The sequence below is a fragment of the Vairimorpha necatrix genome, chromosome 2, assembly GCF_036630325.1.
Source record: "Vairimorpha necatrix chromosome 2, complete sequence".
In the NCBI taxonomy this organism is placed as follows: domain Eukaryota; kingdom Fungi; phylum Microsporidia; family Nosematidae; genus Vairimorpha; species Vairimorpha necatrix.
This window is the reverse complement of record NC_088817.1, coordinates 1146564-1165407: the sequence shown is the minus strand read 5'-3', so window position 1 is coordinate 1165407 and position 18844 is coordinate 1146564. Positions and strand designations below refer to the sequence as shown.

At 27.6% G+C, this 18844-nt stretch overlaps 2 protein-coding genes across 2 annotated transcripts; both read right to left on the bottom strand.

The window, feature by feature from the left end:
* Positions 1-328: 328 nt before the first annotated feature.
* VNE69_02217 (farnesyl pyrophosphate synthase) lies at positions 329-1294 on the bottom strand (the record flags this gene model as incomplete). The annotated part of the gene is made up of 1 exon (XM_065472769.1): positions 329-1294. One exon carries the CDS (start codon positions 1292-1294, stop codon positions 329-331), a length of 966 nt encoding a protein of 321 aa, XP_065328841.1.
* A 2124-nt stretch (positions 1295-3418) lies between these two features.
* On the bottom strand, positions 3419-5653 carry VNE69_02216 (uncharacterized protein; the record flags this gene model as incomplete). The annotated part of the gene is made up of 1 exon (XM_065472768.1): positions 3419-5653. The coding sequence occupies one exon, from the start codon at positions 5651-5653 to the stop codon at positions 3419-3421; it is 2235 nt and encodes a 744-aa protein (XP_065328840.1).
* Between the last annotated feature and the right edge of the window lie 13191 nt (positions 5654-18844).

Below are 18844 nucleotides of genomic sequence, written 5' to 3'. Positions count from 1 at the left end.
TTTATTGAGCATTTTTATTCTATTTAAGATTTCTTATATAGTTTTAGTTTCGGATCTAAAACAAGTTTTTTTCAGATCATTTTCTTTTCTTTCAGCATTAATTCTCAGTCTGATTATTGGCGTGTGTAACACAGCCGGTAACATTCAATTTCTATATTTTACTTCAAAACAATATTCAAAAACATTTTTAGAATAAAAATTATTATTGATTATTTGTATATTATTTACCAATGTACATAAATCTTTTGTATTAATAAAATTTTTCTAGAACAACCAATGAAGTACTAATATCATGTTGGTGAATTCAAAAAAATGCAGAAAAAATAAATTATTTTAATTCATATTTTTTAAGTATATCATATAAAAAGAACAAATCTTTCTCGTCTTCTTTATGGATCATGTCTCTTGACTTCATGACCAGCTCTTCTTTGTGGATGAAATATTTATCAAAATATGATCTAATCCATTTTTCAATAGACGCTGGCACTGCTTTCTTATTAAAGAACATGTCTAAATCTTTATTAAACTCCTTGACATCCAATTCTTCTTCATTTTTTTCCATTGCCGCCAATTCTTGTACTTCTTTAAAACAATCGCCAAGTTTACTAGTGAAGTAAGTTAATTTAAACTCCTCCAAATCAGTGAATGACTTCTTGGTCTTTTCTGGAAAGAAGTTTAAGTAATCGTCATTCATTTGATAGATAAGACCTATTATATTAGTAAATTCTTCTAAATAATCTGGACATTTTCGGCCGCCTAAAATATATCCACACGCCATTGGCATATAAACTGTATAAGAAGAGGTTTTTAGCTCACATATTCTTTTATATAAGCTAAATGAGCACTCATCTCTTACTTTGTTTTTGGTGTCAATTGTCTGCCCCAAACAAGTTTCAAAAAAACATTTTTCAATCACTTTCTTGATTTTTAAATTCAACCGTTTTATCAGTTGGTAAATTAAACTTATTAAAAATCTTGAATCCCTTAAAGTCATCATTTTTCTCCTAAAATAAAAACATGGTTTATCTCTTCTCATTGTCGAATTATCAACAATATCATCTGACATTAAAAATGAAGCATGAAAAGCCTCAATAATAAACCCTACAATATCTTTATCAAATTCTGTTACTTTTTCATTTCCATTATTAGCTACATGTGATAGAATCTGGTATCTTGTAAGTTTCCCACCTCTTAAATTATAGTTAAGAATATCTTTTACTTTAGTAATATTATAATCTTTACAAATTAAAGATATTTCAGACATTAATTTCGAAGAAATTTCTAAAACTGTCATATGAGGGATAAATAAATAAAAAATTACTATATTAATGAGTATAAAAATATTTCGTAGTACCATGCTTCGTCTATACGTATAAAAATTTTGTGTGCTACACTTTCTATTTAGTGATCAGTTTTTTATTATTAAAATGTGACGTGTTATAAGAAACAAATCGAAATCTATTGCTAAATCATACCATTATTTGATCATTTTATCTTGATCAGAAGGTTGCAGTGTTTTTTAGTTTCCGTGTTGTGTTATGACAATGCGTTATTAGAAATTGTGTAAGGTGTTAGTCAGTTGTACATTTCTCATGTAGTCCTTTTAAGACGGTTGACAAGTCATTTATTAAAATATTATATGACGCAACCCAAATTTTCTATTCCAACAAAATTTTACACAACTATTTTTGTATATCAGTTTAAATTTAACAATATCATACAAATTTTATGAAAAAGATAGTTCGAGGTATTAGTAATCTAAAATTAATTTTTAACAGAATATTGTTGTACAGAAAATTTTATGAAGTAAACGCTTATTAGGCTTAGCGTGATTCATTAATAAATTGTGACCTATATTTGTTAGTAATTTTAGGTTAATGTCATTATTAACAAAGGTTAAAAATTTTAACGAATATAAAAAATTAAATCGATTAATAAATCATCTATCATATTATAATTTCTTAAAAAACGCGTGTAAAATTTTAACGTATGGTATTTTTTCTATCTATTTATCTAAATGTACATAACCATTATAATTTTTCTTACACAATTCTCATGAAATCAATACTTACATTTTTTATAATATAGGTTTATAACTGTAAATTAATTACAAGATGATACTATAGTATTAATTTTGATATAAATGCCATAAACTTAAATGATTAAAAGCAAAATAAACAAAAATAAATTTGTTATCCCAAAAACTTGTTTACGTATGACGGCTAAGAGTTTGTTTAATTTATAAAATTTTCAAGGTCGTAAATTATTTAATTTTATAAAAAAAAATAATCCTTGTATAACAAAAACTAGCACCTTTTTTTCGTTTTAAAAAGGGGAACTTGGTTTGTTTTTTTTGGCAATTACATTTTAGAAAGAAGAATTTATAAGCAAAAAAAAATGAAAATTGCAAAAAAAGTAGTTTTACATACAAATGTAAAGTGTACATTTATTAAAATTTTACCTAAAATACAATTAAGGAATTGTAAAACATTTTTAATTCGATTTTGACATTTTTATTCTCTGATTAATAAAAAGGGAGTTATAAAGGAATCATTTTTCCTCTTATAATTTAAAAAAGAGATAATTATGCGGAATTATTTTTGTTACGGCAAATGATTATTTAGTGTAATAATTTTTTTGTTATTAACCACACAATAATTTTAAAGAATATAAAGAAGACTATGATTTTTTTTAATGACGAGCAACAACAAAAAACCAATTAAATTAAAAAACAAACAAATTTAAGCTTGGCGAACTATTTTTAGTTTCGAAATGCCTTGTTATTAGTAATGGATATGATAAGATGTCTATGAACAGCCGCAAAGGTAAAATTTTGTAAAATGTAATTATAAAGAGCCAGAATAAAGGATAAATAAACAATAGACGATTTTAAAATGTTTCTTCATTAAGTGTTTAGTTAAGAAGCATTGGCAATATGTGCTGAATTAATTATTTTTGTACTTTGATTGTTATTTTAATGATTAAAGATAAATACATGCTGAAATAATTAGATAATATGTATTTAACAATTTAAAAAAATTGTAAAAACTGAAAGGATTTTTTTTAACACTGGCAGGAACTGCTTGACAAAGTAAAAACAATATAAACACATGAAAAGGTTTTAAATTTGAGCAAATTAAAAAAAACCACATGAATTAGAAGTAACACAAAAATCAATATAACGATTATGCATAAATTTTATTGTGCATTATGATGCCTGGGCGTTTTTTACCATCAAAAACATATAAAAGTTCTTATTTAATCATATTTGAAAATTAAAATCATTTCATTTATAGAACAAATCAATTTTTATACATTAAAAATACTTTTTAAAGACACTAGAGTTATATAATGGTAATAATGAAAAGAGCTTTAATTGTTTTTCCATCATTATTATATTTTTAAAGGCAAGTTTCTACTAATTCATGTAAATTATCATCGTTTTATATTCGGGATTATTATTTAGTACTTCCATTGGATCTTCTTTGTTCAAAAATTTTAAAATAGATTTCAGATCTTTTCCGTATTTTTCTTTCTCTTTTGTCATATTTTCAAAGTTGTTTTCTGCTAAAATTTTTAAAATCTTTTTCAGATTTTTTTTTGCCTTATTTATTGCATTCTTTTCTATATTTATTGATATGTCTAATCTAAAATTGTTCTCTAATTCATTTTTGTACTCAAGTATAGTATCTTCGCCTATATTCTTTATAAATATTTTTTTAAAATAATTAATTATTGTATTGCTCTTTACCATAAAATGTCTAGCAAAAATTTGATCAATCTTTTCTATTCCTTTTGTAATTAAATCATCTTCAAACTCAACTCTTGTTTCTTTTTCCCATATATTTTCAATTTCTTGGTCTAAGGCTTCTGAAATCAATAAATTTAGACACTTGATTAAACCAATTGTTTCTAATTTTTTTTTTATTTTATTAGTCTCTATTTCCTTTGTACTTATTACGTTTTTGTAACTTTTATCTTCTTTATGGTTTCTGCATATTTTATTAAGTAGAATACCAATGTTAAACTCTACATCAAATTTATAAAGCTCCATTGAATCCATAATTTCATATTTTTCAAAATCCTTTGAATATTCAGCTGTAGAAAGTTTGTATCTAACTTCAAATAATGAAGCTAATTTACATATATGTTCTAAACCCCATATTTTATAATTATAAAGATTTTCGGTATGTATATTCAACACATCAGTAATTATTGCAAATATATCTATGCCCCCCTTATCGCAACTAAATTGCATAATCTCATTACTATTACTTTTTTTCAATCTGACTAGGTTGCCAATTTCTTTTAGTGTGTTAAATAATAAATCATCATTCACTTCATTTTCGTTAATATATTTCTCTGCCTCTTTGAGTAAACATATTTTAATTAGATAAAATATAAGATTATTATCAAATGAAATTTTAGATAAAATAAAATCAGTCAAACGATTTTTAATATCTTCTATCTCATTTTCGGTGTCTTCTTTATGACCTATTATTATATCTAGTTCGTGGCGATATATTACATACATAGATAAAAACAGATGTCCAAATAATAAATTTAAAGCAGATTTTTTTCTATATAGAATCCTATGTACAAGAAATTCTATTTTTTTATTTCTACAAAACGATCTAAATAAGACCTCAATACCTTCATAAATTTGATTTATATTCATAATATTAAATTGCTCTACGAATCGCTGTAATTCAAAGTAACAATTCCGGTTTATACTAAATGATGCATTCTCTAACAGATTATATTCGTAATTATCGGATCTCTGCCTAAAGTTTATTTTGTCACTTTCTATTTGAATTTTAAAAGAAGAATTCTTAATCATGTATTTATTGGTTTTACAGCTGACTTTTGATTGTTGAATTTGTGAGCAAAGCAATTTATCATCGATTTCTTTTAAAAATATAAGCAAATTCATAAAATTTTGCTCTTCATATGAATTCTTAAACTTAATGTTTATATTACTTAATGAATAAAATGCTTCAAGCTCAAACTCCTCTATATCTAATTCAAACAGATAATAGATACCCTCTATTTCAATTGGAAGTCTTATATACCATGTACTAGGTTCTATATTGTAAAAAACATGAACCTTAAAAATGCTCATGTTGTCTTTGAGATTAATATTTTCCTGCTTTATTGTATAGATTACATCAATAAAGTAACTATTTTTTTCACAAATATTATCATAAAAAATATCCTTACATTTTTTATTAATTTTTTTTTCCTTGTTTACGTTTATAATGTTTTTCATGACTTCATAAAAGATCGAACTTCGCTTTATATCTAATTTGTCGTATGTTATATTTATAGAATAAGAATTTTTAAATTTTAAACTGCTTACTATAAGGTTTTCAATTTCATTAGTTATTTCATTTATAGATTTTTTATCATAAAAAACCGTACATCTTTTTTTTATTTGATTATTAACTTGACTTGCCTTTTCGTTTATATTAACATTTATAATCTGTTTCGATTCATGATGAACTAAATACACGATAACGGGAATTTTAAAAGAATTAAAAATTCCATATTCTCTATTTTCTACTTTATTTATTAGATCATCTGTAATTTTGTAAAAAAACATTTGGTTGGTGCAGGAAATATAAGCTGGTATGATCAAATGAAAGATATTCATGTGGGATAAAAAAATAGTAAAAATTTATTATGAAAATATATTACGTAACAAAAACATTTTCTAGGTTAAAAAATAATATTTTAAAAATATGAACAAATTAAATAGGTTATGTAGACTTACATTTAATTATTTTCAAACGTCAATATTTGACACCTATCGACCTTTCTTATAATCTATAGATATGACATTTTATGGCTGATTAATTTTAAAAACAAACAACTTACAATTTGTTGAAAAATATATTTACCTCTCAATGAACATAGAGAATGTTGTTAATAAATTTGAAAATTATTTTTAATAAAAATAACAATATTGCTACAACATGAAAGTTTTTTAAAAAATTGAAAGCTGTCAAAAATATTTACTATATTCAATATTGGCTAAACAGAACTTACAGCCCCCGCATTTGAGGCGCTACGATTTTTTTTCGAACCTAAAAAATGAAGTGCGAAAAAAGAAGGAGCAAGTAGGAGACAAAAATTACTTGTACTAAGAATAGTATAAAGAACAAAAAATATGTATTTAGATACGAAAATTTGGGTTTTTTAAGTATCATAATAACTTTAAGTCTGAACATTTTTTATCCTTCTGATTTTTTAATTGTTGGTTATTTATTAAAGTAGATTTATGAAAAAATCTCATTTTATAATAAATAACAATTAAAAATGAAGCACTCTTTAGATATAGAAAAAATGAAATACATATGTACAATCTAGACAGATTTACAATAAAAAAATTGTAGATAAAATATGTTGAACTAATTAGAAATATTAAATTTAAGAGAAACAATATTTTTTAAAAATTATTTTTATATTCAAATTATATTTATTTTGTTTTATATGATATAAAGATACAAATATTTGAGTGCTAGTGCTTGCTCCTCCTTTTTTACATCTCATTTTGAGGATTCTAAAAAAAGGTGAATACCCTTTGAGAGGGGCGTTTTGGACCAGCTCTAAAAAATCAGAAGGAAAGCTAAAGCATAAAAATTTAAAAAAAATATATAAGTTAATTGAAAATTATTTTTCTATCTTACTATAGATTCATTCGTTATTTATAATACTTAAATGCTTAATAATTGTCACAGTTCGGAGCGGACGCCAGGGGTAAAAAATTAAAAAAAATCTCTTCAGTGAGGATCGAACCAAAAAATAAGAGCAAATAAATGTTCGTCTTAAATGATAATTAAAATTTTGTCTCGATTTTTTGAGGGGTAAATTTTTGCTATTTTTTTATAATAATGGGAGGGAATATTGAAAAAAAGAGAATAATAAAATAAACAAAATTTTTAGTACTTTATTCATTACCAAGCAACCTTAGATCTCTAGTACTTATTTCTTCTATTATAATATCATTATCACTTCTTTGCATAATTTTACTTTATTAAATTGTATTATGTCTAGTACAATACCAGTCTGTAAAAAGACAAAAACTTCTTGTCTTTCATTGTTATTCAATTTTATTTTCATGCCCTTAAAATGAAAGAAATTTTAAATACAAATTACAAATAAACACCAATTTTTTTTAAATTTTTTACCCTTCTCAAGTAAGCATTTTCCCTTGCGTCCGCTCCGAACGGGTATTTTTTTTTAATTTTTTACCCTTTTCAACTAAGCATTTTCCCTGGCGTCCGCTCCGAACGGGGAATTTTTTTTTTAATTGTTTACCCTTCTCAAATAAGCATTTTCCCTGGCGTCCGCTCCGAACGGTGACAATAATTGTTTTCTCCTCCCGCATATTCTTTTTTGCAATTCATTTTATGAGTTCGAAATAATCGTACTCCATCAAATGCGGAGGCTGTAAGTATCCTTTCATCCTATATTTTTTCAAAAAAAAAGCGAGTAGAATATAACATGTATTTCGCAATTACTTATTAAAAAATTGCAAGAAATATATACATCTATGAAAAAAAATTTAAGCATATAAAATATTATAAATATCTGTATAGTATTATTATATTTTGCTCTAAAACTTAATATTACAGTGTTTACATACTAAATACTGTTTATTAAGATTAAATTTTCACAATAGTATTTTTTTTTGCTCTTTCTGTAGAATTTAAATCAACTAATTCTACACGCGCTTTGCCTTCCAAAAAGCCAACGTTATGAAGATTTACTTACCTTATTTTTTCTATTGACACTACAACGGAGTCGATTTAAGGGCAAACACCTTACACGTTTTTTTTAAGTATATGTGTAGCTCAAGAAAGGCTTCATTTTGGATACTGAAATAACGATTATGATAACGTAACCTCATTATTAATATCCCAAAACAAACAATATATCTAATTATGGGTCTCTTAATATATACACCAGGATGATACATTTTTTACATAATATATATAAAAGGGGTATAAAAGCTATTTTTAGAAATATGTTAAAAGATTGTACATTTTTTGACCTAAATATATATTTTTATTCTAATTATCTTTATATACTAGTTTAGTATTATATGAAAGATTTAAATCTTGTAGCCGAAAGAATTAGCATTATATTTACATCGTAATAATATTATCACTGAAGAAAAATACGCTGAAATAAAGAACATAATGTACTTTAACTAGTAGTACTCAATACTTATACCAAAACCTAAAACTATCCATAACCCCGTAGCATTTTTGTATAAATAATTACATACCTCAAAAACTTATGATAAAAGAGTTTTATAATCATAAAGAATACCAAAATGAAAAATATTAGCAAATGTATTAATTTTATTTAAATCATTAATCGACTCGTCTTGCTCTGTTTGGATTTTTTAGAAAAATTGCTTAGACACTTTAAGTCGGAAGAGAAATAAATAAGAAAACTGATGCTAAACAATCACAGATTCTTGCAGCTATTTTAATATTTTTACAACGAGTTAGTACGAAACAATGAGCATTTATAATGAAATTATACTGTTTAATTAAATATGAACATAATTCAAGAAGTTTTTGTTATCTCTTAATGTGTACTATATTGTCTTTATCAGATTGATCATGTCAATAAAAAATTATAATAAATAAAATGATGTGTAAATATCATAACAAAACGATTCTTCGCATATTGAGGACTTTTCTTGAACCCCCTCCCCCAAATATATTATTTTTACGCAATTAAAGTTTTAAAGCTATTAATACTGTTACAATTTAGACATAATCGCATGTTTGTCTCTTTGGTTTATAAGATTGGAATAAAAATAAAAAATAAATTTTTAATTTAAATGATATTATAATTTGATTTTTTGTCACTGCAAATTATATAAAAAGCATCGCTCTATTTAAAAGATTTATTGAGTTATTTATCATTAAGCTAAGATATTTATAGCACATCTTTATTTTATCGCTCATGGGATTTATCTCTTCACAGACTTTGGTTTCTGTGAAATTATTAATATTTTCCAACTTCACCTTTTCAGCTTTATTCCCCCTTGCCGACACCACATCTTTACAGTCGCCATATTCCCTAGTGCGCTAACAGCTCTGGGCAATTCTTCCTCTCCTGCATCCTCCTGAACGTATCCTCGTCGTCGTTCCAAAGAGATGGACTCTAGATTCTTTTTCATCACAATAGACTGGATAAGCGCTTCCAGGGAGGGTAGGATTTCCAGCTCCCTGTTGTACGTTTTGTATATTTGGTCACCACTCCATCCCATGTCATTACATAAGGAACTATTCTTGTCTGATATTTATGTAAAGTCAAAGTTAAATTGCAAGAAGGTCATTTTTCTTGGTTTTTCGTTACGACTATGGTAAGTCGATCCTGGATGGTTATACCAACTTCGTCTATTAAAATTTCTTTCTACTTCTTGTCAAACACAAGAATATCAGGCTTATTGTGGGTCACCTTTATATTAGTGGATATTCTCATATCTACTCTTATTACTGCACGATCATTTTCCATGATCTCTTGTACTGAGTGTCCACGTATTTTCTTTGGCTTTTTAAACCCATATTTAATACATAGTAAGAGATGAATGCATCTAACTACCTTGTTTTGTCTTTTCATATAATCAAAACCCAACATTCGATCACACTTGGTAGCTAAATGATCCACGGTCTTCATATGAGATCCACAATGGGGACATTGTCCCTCTTATCCACAGAAAATATTTCTATCCTGTAGGAAGCAGTAAATTGCTTCGGATCTAGCCTATTTGTTTCCTTTAACCAGCCAGGTAGAAGAGCCTCCAATGCTTACTAAATCATTGTCCCTAGCTTTAAACAACTTTCCATGATTTGTCCTTATGTTAATTTTGCTGTAAAGCGCTTCTTTTTGGGATTCTATTAGCATCTTCTGGGTTATCTCTCCTACAAAGCTATACCTAATCCTATGATACTCGTTAATTGTAAACAAGTGGGATTTGCTTTCTGCCTCTACTTTAAATATCGCAGCCCGTCTTAGTGAGCTATTTCTAGACCCATCTAATGTTTTATAAATATTCAGAAGCATACATTCACTTCTATTTTCGATACTTATGAGGCCTCTACCCATTTCGAATCTAGGAAGGTTATTTCTTTCCTTGCAGGCTGGTTGTAGATAGACCTGGTACTTGATAAGTACCTGTCGGATATCAAAATCGAGAGTTTTGAACTCTATTGGTTTTAATTTTAATAATCCTACATGATAGATTATTACTGATATTACATGCTCGTTTATAACTCGAATCATATTCTTACCATTTTATTGAGTCTTGCACAGTTTTTCAACCCTCTGTAAAATTTCAATTCTTACTTTTTTAATGTATCTCTTTTGACAGCACTAGAGGCATCCTCTGTTTTTCCAAGGTATTTGGATCCTTGATGCCTTCTAATACTACTGCATCTTCACTACAATCACCACAGTTAGTTGCAGACTTACTTCTGTTCATTTCTAAACCTACAGATGAGAAATCCTACTTATTTTCCTCATTCATCAGTTTTAAAATGACATCGTTCTCTGCGAGGAGATTAAGATCATCACTACATAGAAGATGGTTTGTTACATAAACACTTTCGCGGGTCTGCAATCTTACTTTTGAGTAAGTTGAATTCAGTTTCCTGCTCAACGGGCCATACAAAGTACAAACAAAAATGGCGACAAGGAATCCCCTTGTAATATGCCTCCTTCAATCTTTTTATCCAGTATCGTTTCCGATCCTTATTTTATCTCAATTTGCCTCCTTTTAACGGTGGCTTCTAAGAATTTACTTATCCATTGAGTGAAATTAAACTTGCTAATACACGTTAATAGATAAGAATGGTCTACGGAGTCGTAGGCCTTTGTTACATCTATTTAGATGGTCTTCAGCTTGTTTTATGCTCTTCATTGACTGATATATTTATCAAGCTTGTTCTTTTGCTCCTTGGACTTGTCTAACTGTCCCTAGTTGGTCCTCTGCTAGTAGCCCTCTACTTACTACAATTAGCTGCATTACTTTCGTAGTGCATTTCGTTGTAAGCTTGTAGAGGTTCGACATACAGGTAATAGGCCTGAAGTCATTTCCACTGTGGGGGTACCTTTGGGTATTAAATAAGTAATCCCCTTGTAGAACCAAGCTGCGGGTTCTTCACCATCCAGGCATACTTCCTAAACAATCTTGTAAAGGAATGGGTGTAGAGCGTTACACTTCCTAATAAATATAATTGAAGATTCTATGACAGCCTGCAGCCTTCCAATTTGGTAAATATTTAATAATATCTACAAATTCTTGCAAGGTTGGGAAAATAATCTGATCTTGGCTATCAGGAATGTATTTTAGAAGATACTCCTCAAAACTATTGCAGTCTTCGGCTTGCTCTTTCTTATTCCACATGGTGGACCAGAATAAACTAAAATCTTCTTTGTTTACATTATGAGTAGCCTGGCGCTACTTAAAAATTCGCACCCCCTAAAAAAATTACATTGACCAATTAAATTTATATAAAAAAAATATTTTTAACCCTTAAAATTATATTTAAAACAATATTTTTATGAAAATATGAATTTACAAAAGTTAAAATATTTAAAAAAACAGTTATAACATATTATTTAGTTCAAAAATTTAATTACTTTAACATAGAAAAAATATCAATTATTTTTACGAAGGCTAATTTGATTGTAAATGGTTTTGAATATTCTATATTTTCTTTTTTCCATTTAAACTCATCTAACCAACATTTAATTCTTATTTTATTAATTCCTCCACACTTTCTATAATCATGCTTAAGATGCGACCACATATTTTCTACATAATTTGTATTTTGTCCTTCTTCATTACAAAATCCCATAGAGTGATTTACCACACTATGGTGAGAACCAAATTTACTTATAGCACGTGGATAGGATGATAACCATCAGTTACTATATCCGTGCCTACTTTTACATATTTTTTTAATATTAGTAAAATCGTTTCCCATTTTATATTGGGTATTATTTACACAAAAAATTCTCTACAATTTCCTTCCAATACACCTCCTATTATCCACTGAATTCCAGGTTCAGAATCCAATCGACTAGACGGATTCGATACTATAATTCCATTACAAATAGCTGTTTCGTCTATTTGTATCTTCTGACCAACTCCACCTATCGTTGTAACAACAGTAGAAGACTTGGAAATTGTTTCCATTATTATTTCTTGTACAGAAATATATGTTGGTTCAGAAGTTTCACACATGTTGATAGCCTGAAAATTAGTATATGACAAACACCAACAATAAATGCAACAAAGAATTTTTTTAAATTCAATATCTAAAGATTCAAATTTAGAACCTTTATTTAATAACATCTTCGTTACGAATTTTTTTGCTACATTTGTATCCCTTTCCTTGAGAAAACAAAGATATGTTTTAAATAAACATAATTCCTTTGCACTGATCATTAGTACAGGGAATACAAGGATATAACAAGTTGTTCTTCAATCCGTAGTCGATTGTTCTGTCATAATCAGTGAAAATAGGATTGTATGGATTGAATTGAAGCATTTCGTCAATCATCCTGTTCATTATAAGGGAATGATACAATAAAAAAAATTTCCCGTTCAAAATACCATTACTTAAAAATTCGCACCCCCGGAAAAAAAATCCTTTAAAATTTGATTTTATCTCATTTTATACCAAATAATTTTTTTTCAGTGAACGTATTTTTTAGGGTGGTGCGAATTTTTAAGTAGCGCCAGTAGCCTCATTGGCGCACTTGAGTTTTCTATAGAAGCTGCTTCTATATAGCTCAAAAATTTGATTTTCACGCCTATACTCTCTGCATCGGTCAGATATCTCTAGCTTCCTTTAGTTTTGGCTTTCCTCTCGTTGAGTATAGCAATAGCTTCAGAAGTATCTCGGTGTGAACATGCAAGCATGTTGAGTTCACGCATTGTCTTCTTGACTTTACGCTTTTCCTCATTGAGAGTTTATCAAAAGCCCCGGCCTTTTTAGAAAGCACTACCTTGTCTTCGATCTTAGTTTTATTTTTCAAGATACCTTCCTTCCAAGACGAAGGTTTGGGCTTCTTACTGGCCATTTCCTGATAGCAGATCTGTGCAGCTTGCAATATATTTGCCATCTAGTCATGTTATGGGGGAGTGGAATCTAACGAGACTATTTACCGCCTTGACTGTAGCATCAAGTTTCAACAGATTAACCTTCAAAGAAAATCTTTCTCGTTCTTGTGCTTCTAGGAAAGGCTCGGTTTCGAAAAAACTACTCCCTTCTTTGGAGCCAGTTTCGGGCTTTCTTCTTTTGGTAGGGTTCACTAAGTAATCCCCGGCCGTCATTAGCCTACAACTACTAGTGAGCGCTCTTCGCTTTGCCCTTGAATTCTAGTTAACTCATGTTAAACCCAATTTTTTCTAAAGAAGAACTCGGTAGCTTTATTCCACCCTCCTCTTGGCATTCTATCATATCTATTTATAATTGATAAAAATACTCTTAGGGTATTCTTCTTCACTCGCTTCGGTACTCACAAGTACTGCTGCAAAGGTCTCAGAATGGATCGAGTGGGCAACCGGTGTGTTCTGTCCCCTGTTCTTTCACTTCTGTGTCTATTTTGCTCATTTCCGCTTCGGATGTTTGGTTTGTTGTTTTTTCGGGGTTCCCTCCTGCTCTGTCCTTACCCTCATTAGCGTCTCTCTAAAATAATACTTTTGAGTAATATTTCATTTTGTATCTTTTTCGATCATTTGCTTACAACTTACCTTAAACCGTGAGCAATTATTTTAAAATTTAAAAAATAGATACAAATATTATGTCGATTTTATTTTAAAAAGTTATCATCAACGTAAATAAATACTTCACACTATTATTGAATATATAAATACATTATAATTCAACAATAAATTTATGTTGGCTCAATGTTCAATTTTTAAACTCTGAATACGAATATTCTTCTTAATGATTAAGCTTATAAAATTAACTTTCAAGTAATTTAACAAAAAGAATTGTAAGCCATCTGAAAAAAAGTGTAAAATGGATGAAAATGGCTAGGATTAAAAATTGTTGTTTGACTAGCAGACTGGCAATGAGAGTAAAATTATAACTAAAAATATTAGAAAGAGAATATGTATGTGTAAATAGGAGATTTGGTGTAAATTAATCTGATACTAGAGGTGTAATCCAGTAAAGATAGTTGCGTAAAAAACAATATTTTTTTTTATTAAAGCGATTAGAGAAACGTATTTTTAAGAGTGTGTATTTTATTTCTTGAGACATATATAAGGTTTCTTTATAGGACAGGCAAACGACATTAACATAATACAACAGTAATCTATATTTACTAAAACACTAAGCACGTCACAAAGGGACAATATGGATTGGAAATGGTATATAGGAAAATTATTTAGCTTTATTCCTCCGTTTTAATTACAGATAAACGATATTTATGTATTTATTATGTCTTTAAACGAAAAAAAAACCTTATCCCACAACAGAAAATTATATATATACTAAATAAAAACGATAATATTTCGAATTAAAGTAAGAACTTTTATATTATTTTTTTGCAAAACATTACTGCATTAATAGCTGACTTCTTGTAGTTTGTGCACTAAATATGTAAAGTATGAGTTCACCATATTTTTTTCAAATTTTCTACTAACAACAAAACTTATTAAAATGAAAAGGATTAAAAAACTGCGTTACAAAAGAATCCTTAATGTTATTGAATGTTGGATGTTAAACGCCCGTCAATGTTTATAGTCTCGTCTAATTACCAGTAGTCTTTTCAAAAACATTCTAATGATTTAAGAAGGATCAGATTGAATCTACATCCAGACCTAAAATGTTCCTTCTTATTAGATTTGTCAATTTCTCAATTAAAAATTATGTGTTTAGTTAAATATTTTCCTGACTTATATAGCCTGTGTTTGTTCAGTTAGAAGTAATTTACCGCCAAAAACATAACTTTGGGCCAGAATTATTTTGATTTGATGCTCATTACAAAAAAAAAGAGCACATAAGTTATAAAAAGATTTGACTGGTGGGCTCTGTAAAGAATCCTCCGAGATAAGAAAGGATTAGACGAGGTAGAGCAGACAGGTCTCATGATGGCTTTTAATAAGATCTTCTAACACGTTGAAATATTGTTGTGAGGGACTGGTGACCAATGCAGACAAAAAAATGCACCGCAAGTGATGTGGCGACGTTGTAAAGAGGTTGCAGCACAAAAGTCAATAGAAAATTTCGTTTACATAGTCAATGCCTTTTCAATATATTGATTATTTTATGAAAATGTCTTACCTTTATATCATTCTAAACTTATTTTTTATTTAAATAAAAATCGGGTTTTCAGGAATAGAAGGAATACGAGATGTCTGCTTCTCTGCCAAATCTGATATTGAAAGTTTTATTATAGTTATACATATTAGAGAAATAAATGTAATAGCTCTTTATCTTTTAATACTTTGCGTTCGTTATATTCCATACAAGTACATCAGTGGAAAAAAAATATATGCACTTATTAGTCATTTCTTATTTTTTTTTTTAATACGCATTGAATCTTATGTAGAATATTTAACATTCTTTTATACACACTAGAGTATGGAAAACAGGCAGTTCTTTAACTGTTCCTTCTGATTGCCATTTATGTTGTCAAGATCCATTCTTTAATTTCCGCAGAATATATAATTCGATTTGTATCTACCAAACAAAGATTCAAATTTTTATAAGTCACTAAAGATCTATATTAATTATATCCGATCGTTATATCATAGCAAATTTCACCAATTTTATATTTTTGTACTTTTCTTTAATAAATATTATGAGTGCTTAACACTATTGGGGTTTAATATTATTACTGAATATAACAAATGATAATGTTAATAAAAAGATGCTTTACATATTTTCGAACAAGTTCTGGCCTTTAGTTTACCAATTAAAAGCTTCAAAAAATATACTAGACAGATGTATTTTAGATCTCATTGCGCATAAAGCAAGCTCGTATAAGCATAGGCAAGGGAAGACTTGTTTATGCAATTTAATTATCATATCCAGATCACAGAGAATAAAATCATCTTTTTGAATGGCCGATGCGCATTCTTTAAGCTCTTAAAGCTCATTTTTAATATTTTTTCAAGTTGTAATTTCTTTGGAAACCAATTCTGCTCTTTTTTCTTTATTTATATAGGCTTTACCGTATTAAAAGCTTTAATTTTGTCATGTACCTATACCTATATATTTTTTTTATTTTCATTATTGTTGTATGTATTAGGATCTAATTTTTCGTAAGGTTTATACTTCTTAATCTTCTATAGACTTTCAGATATTATAAAAATGCTATTATTTTAAAACATTTCAGATATTCCTACTGATTTTAAAAATCTATCTATTATGAGTTTTTCACGTCAAATTAATATAATAGGCAACTATTTTTTAAAATCAACGAAATATATTGAACTAAGATGTTAAAACCTGGGTTATTTTAGAGTCAGTCATTCTCTAAATAGATTATAATTTTTTTTGTTGCATCTTTTGAATAAATCTGTACTTGAAATCGTTGGGGGGGGAGGTTATAGTTTTTGAGTGTTTAATCATAAGAAATCGATTTTTTATGATATAAATTAATTATTTCATTTCATTTTTTCCATATTAATTCTTTGAAAAAATAAAGACAAAATGTTGAGGAAGAAACAAAAATTTAACCATATTTTAATACAGAATGCAAGAGTGAAATTTTTGAAATTAATGTTCAAATATTTCTACATAATTTCTTTTTTAATTTGTCAATTATTAATTTAACTACTTTAGAAATTTCGAATTTAATAAATTATCTGAGTCAGATAAAGTTAAACGTAATATATAGAATATGTATACAACTGTCAAATACTTAAATTCTATCCAACAATGTGTTTGTTTCAGTGGAATTCTTAAGATAGTAAAATATTTTAAAACAATAAATGGAGGAGTAAAAGGAAAATAACAAAACGCTGGCGGTAGAAATTTTCTAAATACCATAAATTTAAAGTCTGCATTGGAGATCGATAATAAAACTTTAGGAACTTTTCATTGTTTTGATTACAGATTTATAGATGATTATTTCATGTAGAAGATAATTAATTTTATAACAAAATGAGTCTTTCCTATTTCCTTCAATTTTTGCAAAAGTTAAAAATGTAAAAATTTTTATCTTTTTCGTCATCTTCAGTGAATCATTTTTATGTATAAGATATATAAAAAGTTTAAGCAAATAAAATATGTTATTACTTAACTAATCTGCAAATTATTACTGCATCATTAATGATTTAAAAATGCCGTTAAGGTATGAACAAATAAATTATTTGTGAAAATTATTTTTGTGACTTGTCACTTAGTATGATTAATAGTGATCTTACTTTTTATTTTATGATTTTGTTCCCATTGGTTTATTACTAGGCATACAATTTTTAAATATCTATCTTTAATTATTTTCTTTCTAATATTACTAAAAGCCACTTGTGGTGTGTGTGAAATTTTTATTTGAATAAATAGTAGTACTATCAGTGTATTGTCTCCGTGTTTCATAACAATGTTTTTATTGTTAAGCGTACCCGAAAATTAAATATATTTTTTTGTAAATATTATGTAAATTAATGTAATGACTATGTATCAAAATAATATAAAAACTCTAAATTTTATAATACTGATTTAGCAACACATTTATATTTATATGCCAATTATGGTATTTTCCATGTATTAGAATTTGCTTAATAATATTTATGTAGCCGCATACAAAGCTACTATGTTTAATTTTTTACTTATTATAGTTCTAATAATTGTTAAAAAAATTATAAACGAATATTTAAATAGATAAATGATCATTAATACATAATTAATAGTAAACATCATTCTTAAATAAATGCTTGTAACATGATATATTTAATTATTTTATCTCACAATATGTACTAACTATTTTTAATATTATAAAATTTACTAAACCAATATTATGTATGATTTACTACTATATATTAATGTAAGAATTAATGGTACCACAGCAATTATGTTAATACCATCGGCCTATCAACAAGTAACAAAGCTTACAATTAAATGCGAATTATAAAGAAGACGCCAGAGAGCATTTACTTGAAGCCGGGAGGGACTCGCAGCGGGAGAATCCGGAACCAAGAACATAGTAGAAGTAGTAGAAGCCGGTGTAACCAAATAGAGTAGGCGACAGTGGAAGTAAATTGAAGAAAAATATTTTACTCAATAATAGCTTCGATAAACGAATTTTTTAAAGAATTAATGGTACTTTAATTTCAAGCCATTTGATATTATGCTTTTTTAAAAGCAAGAAAAATTAAAAGTTATAATATATATCATATAAAAGAAACATAAATACGACTTGCTTGCAAATCATGTGGCTTCTCTCCATAATAAAGGGCGAAAATAATTCCTTATGTGATGACTTGAATTGGAATAGTAACTAATTTTAATCGCGCGCATGCCAAAGAGTCCGATTAACCCCAGAACTTAAGCATATATACAATATATTGTCTTTAAAATGATTTTAGAAAGCCCAACTATGTCAGTCAGGCATGTGCTTGATACTGATCAAGATTGAATATTTGAAAAATCATTGCTTGGATTTCAGAAGGAACTCCGGGAACTGTCAGAAGAAACTGTAAGCGCATCTTGTGAAAAATAATTACTAAGTAATATATTATATTTTGCCCAAATGAAGTATTTTATATCATATACACAAAAAAACCACATTAAAGACAGCTTATAGCATTTTTAAAAAAGCAAAATTAACACAGGGTATGAAAAAAGAAAAAATT